The following is a 5,356-nucleotide window of genomic DNA, read 5'->3' as shown; positions in this document are numbered from 1 at the left end:
AGGCTTTTGATTGAGAGCTCTTCCACCATAAAACACAAGATTTGAACTAGTCAGCCTGTCACTCTCCACCAAGTTTCAGTAAAACCCAAAAAAGCAGCCGACCCTTTTTCATTTTCTTAGCAAGGTTTATTTTTGTCCATGCAAACAAGATGATTATCCTATACTTTGTAATACGACTTTGCGACCGAAATGGGAGCTCCATTTTGTACGGTGTAAAACAAGTCGGCCCCCAATACCGACAAGAAGTTGCTCATCAGCATCCATGGTGGTTGCCAACTTGCCACCACAAACAAACGAGATAAAAGTGGCAAAGTTATCGAAATTAGTATTAAAAAGGCAGGGGCTCCATTGGCAGGTGCATTAATATCATGTCGTTTTGTCAATAAAATACCCTCCATTTCCTTGTTGCCGGGAGCATTTTCGCGCTGTCTCTTTCTCCTTTTACAATATTTTTTTAATTCTTAAGCTTAAGATTGAATAAATAAAGAAATAACCAAAGAACAAAAACAAGATAAGTGCATAAGAAAAAACTGGAATATGAAGATCATTACATGTTTGGGGTGGTACTATCCACGTACATTTTTATCTTTCACACCTTTGTTAACTTCTATCATTTGATCTTCTTTAACTTATTCAATCTGATGACCAAAAGCTGAGAAGAGTGTGAAAGATAAAAAAGGAGTGTGGTTAGCATCATTTTAAAATAACCTCCACTTCATATTGCCATGTAAAGATTTTTTGACGTCACATGTATACAATCATGTGTCTAGTCAATAAAATAAAATAAAATCAAGTGATCAGACATGAATGTATACAAATGGTGATAAAACAGATTATCTCGTTATCTTTCTCCATTCAAGTATAATACCCATTACATTGATCATGAACTGCACCTGCCTTTTTCCAATCTCATTCATTCAATATCCCCGACATCTCTCTCAACACATCAAACAAATAACCACCTTTCGACGGTGCATAAAAATGCAGATCCAAAGTGGTCCATGGCTTCAAATCCTAACATCCTTTCTATCCCCACCATTTCACCCAATTTGGGTGATGAAACTGACCTCTCCAATTCATTGCAGAAAATAAAAGTTTGACCTAAATGTGCAGCCATGTCGAAGAGAGGAAGGGAACTGGGCAATCCAACAAAATGCGACTCAACTAGGTCGAAACCAGATACCCATATATGGAAAGTGTGGACAAAACATCCGCCACAATGGCGTATCCAGTGTAGGCAAGTCTTTCTCGTGTTTACCGAGAGAGACTTACGCGAACTCAACGTTGTTAACTCAAGATTGCAGAAAGCATCAAAGAGTGCAAAATCAGTCGCAAAAAGGAGATTTTCTATATGCATAGGTATGCAATGTATTGCTCAACTGGACGATTAGATTTTAACTGTTCAAAAGATGAAACCATCGTATCTAACAACTTAAAAGATCCCACAACACAATGTATGCAAAACATTAATGACAATGTTTTAAAAGGCGAAGGCAAAGCCAAGACATTTCATGGATACACCCGCCAGGCGAAAGCCTTGAGGTGTGAGACCTAAAATTATTAATATATATATAGCTATATATAATGTAATCCACAATAGAGTCAAAATCAAACATATAGAGTTGAAATCAAACATTATAGAAGAATAATCAACAATCAAATAAAAAATTTCTTCACTGCAGGTGAGAAACCCTAACCTTTAAAAAACAAAAAACAAAAAAAAAAAAAACGCCCCAGCTGACGCTGAGGCATGCCTCGACGCTTTAGGTGAGTTCAAGCCTACTCCCGCTGGACAGAGGCGTTTTCCTCACAGCCCCACCTCGAAGGTTGCCTAGGCGCACCTCAAGGCTTGTTTTTTAAAACACTGGTTAATGCATTGTAGAACTTTTGCGCAAAAATAGTAACTACTCATTCAGGAAGGACAAAATCCTAACGATTTTACTTCCCACAAATGTCATCAAAATCCACTGCAATTATGTTATAAGAACAAAAGAGTATATTGTTATGGATTTTTTATATCATAAATAATATAAGCATATACACTCATACATTCAGCCACCACAAACACATCCAAGGTATGAATTGAAATTTTGAATTCCATTCTCTGTAATCTAATCTATAGCTTTCTCGATACAAGAACAGAGCTTACATTACATAGCAAGTATCTAAAAGCTCCACCTAATTGCAAAAACAAAACCATAAGAAACAGAAAAAAAATCAATGAAAGATGAACCTTTACATTAGCCTCAGAAAATCAGAAAACAAGAGATTGAATCGTACCGATATCCCATTCTTCTTCCCTATTCAGTATCCGAAGGTAGATAAGGAGCGGGAGCGGGAGCAGCAGCGGTAGCACCAGCAGCACTCTCCTCAATCATCAAGTTCTGCAACCCCGGTCTCAATTCGGTATTACAAAACTGCTCGTACTCAGCTCTGTCCCCTGCTTTCTTCTTAACCTCCAACACCACCAACTTAGGCGTAAGTTCGAATATCTCAGCCGCAATTGTCAATGGCCCCTTAACACCTTCCCTAGACCCTTCCAAGCTCACTCTGCAATCCTTCTTCCTCACCGAAAAGCTCACGACTTTCGCAATCTCCTCCAATTTCGATATGATGGTCGAAACAGGGGCGCCCGACACAAACCTCGGCTCCTCTCCCCGCTCCTCAAACAACCCGGACAAATCAAACCCGGGGGCAAACGAGATTATATCAAACGCATTCAGGCTAGCCGGTCTGGGTAAAGATGTAATCTTTCTTCTGGTCTCAAACTCCGCCTCAGATTCCGACATACAATCTGAAACAGAGCTCACATCACTAAACCTGTCCTCCTCATCATCATCAACAACATTGCAGAGCCGATCATCGTGATCAATGTAAAACTTGATGTGCTTAAAACCCTTTTTAAACCACCGATTCTCCATAACATCCGGGATTGTAATCCTCGACTCCGGATTAGTGTCGAGAAGGCGGGATAGAAGCCTAACAAGCTCGGCACTGAACCATCTGGGGCATCGAAATTCGCCTTTGTAGATCTTCTTGTACATCGCCATAACATTCTGGTCATGGAAGGGTAAATATCCAGCCATGAGCACAAACAAAACAACCCCACAAGACCAAATATCCACCTTCGCGGCGTCGTACCCTTTCCGGCCCAAAACCTCCGGGGCGACGTACGCCGGCGTGCCGCAAAACGTGTGAAAGAGACCATCTTGTCGAATTTCATCAGAAACCGCGCTCAACCCAAAATCGGAAACCTTGAGGTCTCCGTTCTCGTCGAGCAATAGGTTCTCCGGCTTCAAATCGCGGTGATAGACGCCGCGGGCGTGGCAGAATCCGACGGCGGAGACTAGCTGCTGGAAGTACTTCCTCGCCACTTCCTCCTTCAGCCGGCCCTTTGCGACCTTGTTAAAGAGCTCGCCGCCGCGGACGTATTCCATCACGAAATAGATCTTGGCTTTCGTGGCCATGACCTCGAAAAGCTGGACGATGTTCGGGTGGCGAACGCGGCGGAGGATCGAGATCTCCCGCTTTATGTGAGCGATCAAACCGCCCTTGAGGATCTTCTCCTTGTCGATGACTTTGATTGCGACGCTCTCGTTGGTTTTGACGTTTTTGGCGAGGTATACTTTGGCGAAGGTGCCATGGCCGAGGAGTTTGCCGATTTCGAAGCGACCCAGAAGCAGAGCAGGGCAGTTTTTGGATTTGCTGGTCGTGCGGGTGGGAGATGTGGCGGTGGTTGGGCTTGAGGGGGTGGAAGTGCTGCCGTTGTCGGTGGTTTTGGGTTTGAGGTCTGCCATTCCTTGGGGAATGGACGGCCGGTCCTCTCTCTCTCGATTTCTCAAAGTAGGGATTTTTTGTGTTATTGTTTTTATTGGTGATTTGAATGATTGAATTTCTTAGGCTTTTTGTGGAGTTTGGGAATTGTTGGGATGTGGCTTGTTGGTTTGTTGGGAGTTTGTAATTTTGATTTTTGAGTGGTGGGTGTAAAAAGGAGACGTTTCTCATAGGGTAGGAGTAATATACCCTCAACCCCCTCCGATATTTTGCTTTTTTTTTTTTTTCTATTTTTGTTTTTATTTTTTTATAGTTCAAATTTTAAAATTTAAATAGTTGTGTGCCACGGTTTGGGACCTACCGCTCAGGCACCTAAACAGGTCTCGACGGATTAGGTGGATTTAAGTAAATTCATTATATATCATATAAATAAGTGTCTACTTATACTTTAAAAACATATAATTTTATTAAAATTCATAAACTGCAAAATAGAGTGACATATAGATCACCACGTTAGAAGATAATAAAAACATGAGAAACAAGTATATAATGTGTGTTCATCAGTATTCAACAAGTCTCTTAAGATTATTGAAAAAAAAATTAAAATGCAAAATAAATGTTATTTATTTTTTGTCTGAATGAAAGTCGCGACTTATGTGGGTCTGAACAGTCTAGGCGCATTTCTTAATTTTCGAAGGCCTAGGAATTAATCGGGAGCGATCTCCAACCGTCTAGACATGGCTAAGCGGGAATTTCATAGTTGTCTCTTTTTTTTTGTTAGAAAAGGCTAAGTTTTGTTGTAACATAAAAAAAAAAAGGGTTAAGTTTTTGGTAGCAACTGACCCAAATTCCGAAACGCAAAAGATGTATAATATAAAGTTAGTTGCATATTTATTTATTGTTTTGGTTAAGACCATTATTTAGTTTATTGGTCATCAATCTAACCATATTATGCTAATGGTGACCAATTGTTTTTAAACAAAAATGTTTTGCGACAACTTTTATGTCAAATGTTCCCCTCTTACAATCGCATGTGACAAATATATTCTCACAAAACAATAGGAGTCTATTATATTAATAAGTTGGTGAAAGATACTTAACAATATTGTTATATAACAAGTTAAAAAAATATATCATTTTATGGGAAGTAGGCGTCTTTGAAATAACCATGCACTTATTGTCAAGCATCACGTTGCAAGTTCGCAAATTGAAACCTCAAAAAGTTAGTATCGTTATTTCACGCGAAAGATTAAGAGTCAAATTTTTATCGGAAATGTTGACATACAACTGCAAACTTTTTAACTAAAAGAGAAAATTATTTACCAAAAAGAGAGATTAAAATAAATAATAAAAATGCCAATGGAATTTGCTCAAAATCAAAGCAGAACATGCTAACAACATGAGAGCTGCAACTTCTATGGTGGACGGCTCATTGTAAATTAATTTGAATCATATTATTGTTAATTCTTTGTCAAGCTACGTCAATTTCATCTTTCTTTTAATATAAATAATATCATTTATTAAAATATATATATATAAATAAAAACGTAAATTAATCTGGTAGATATATATACAAAGTTTA

The 5,356-nt window shown here is 39.1% G+C and overlaps 1 protein-coding gene across 3 annotated transcripts; it reads right to left on the bottom strand.

Annotated features, from left to right (window-relative positions):
• Positions 1-499: 499 nt before the first annotated feature.
• Positions 500-3,975, bottom strand: LOC103408874 (CBL-interacting serine/threonine-protein kinase 12-like). Of its 3 annotated transcripts, none has more exons than XM_070820954.1 (2): positions 2,281-3,975; positions 500-652 (listed from the first exon to the last, which is right to left on the bottom strand). In XM_070820954.1, the coding sequence occupies exon 1, from the start codon at positions 3,795-3,797 to the stop codon at positions 2,301-2,303; it is 1,497 nt and encodes a 498-aa protein (XP_070677055.1). In that variant the 5' UTR covers positions 3,798-3,975; the 3' UTR covers positions 500-652; positions 2,281-2,300. The 3 variants fall into 3 exon arrangements, with proteins under 3 accessions (XP_070677055.1, XP_070677054.1, NP_001315689.1); XM_070820953.1 differs by lacking the exon at positions 500-652 and adding an exon at positions 1,998-2,178; NM_001328760.1 differs by lacking the exon at positions 500-652 and having other exon boundaries at positions 2,301-3,797.
• Between the last annotated feature and the right edge of the window lie 1,381 nt (positions 3,976-5,356).

The sequence above is a fragment of the Malus domestica genome, chromosome 05, assembly GCF_042453785.1.
Source record: "Malus domestica chromosome 05, GDT2T_hap1".
In the NCBI taxonomy this organism is placed as follows: domain Eukaryota; kingdom Viridiplantae; phylum Streptophyta; class Magnoliopsida; order Rosales; family Rosaceae; genus Malus; species Malus domestica.
The sequence above is the reverse complement of the archived record's forward strand: the minus strand, read 5'-3'. Positions and strand labels throughout refer to the sequence as shown.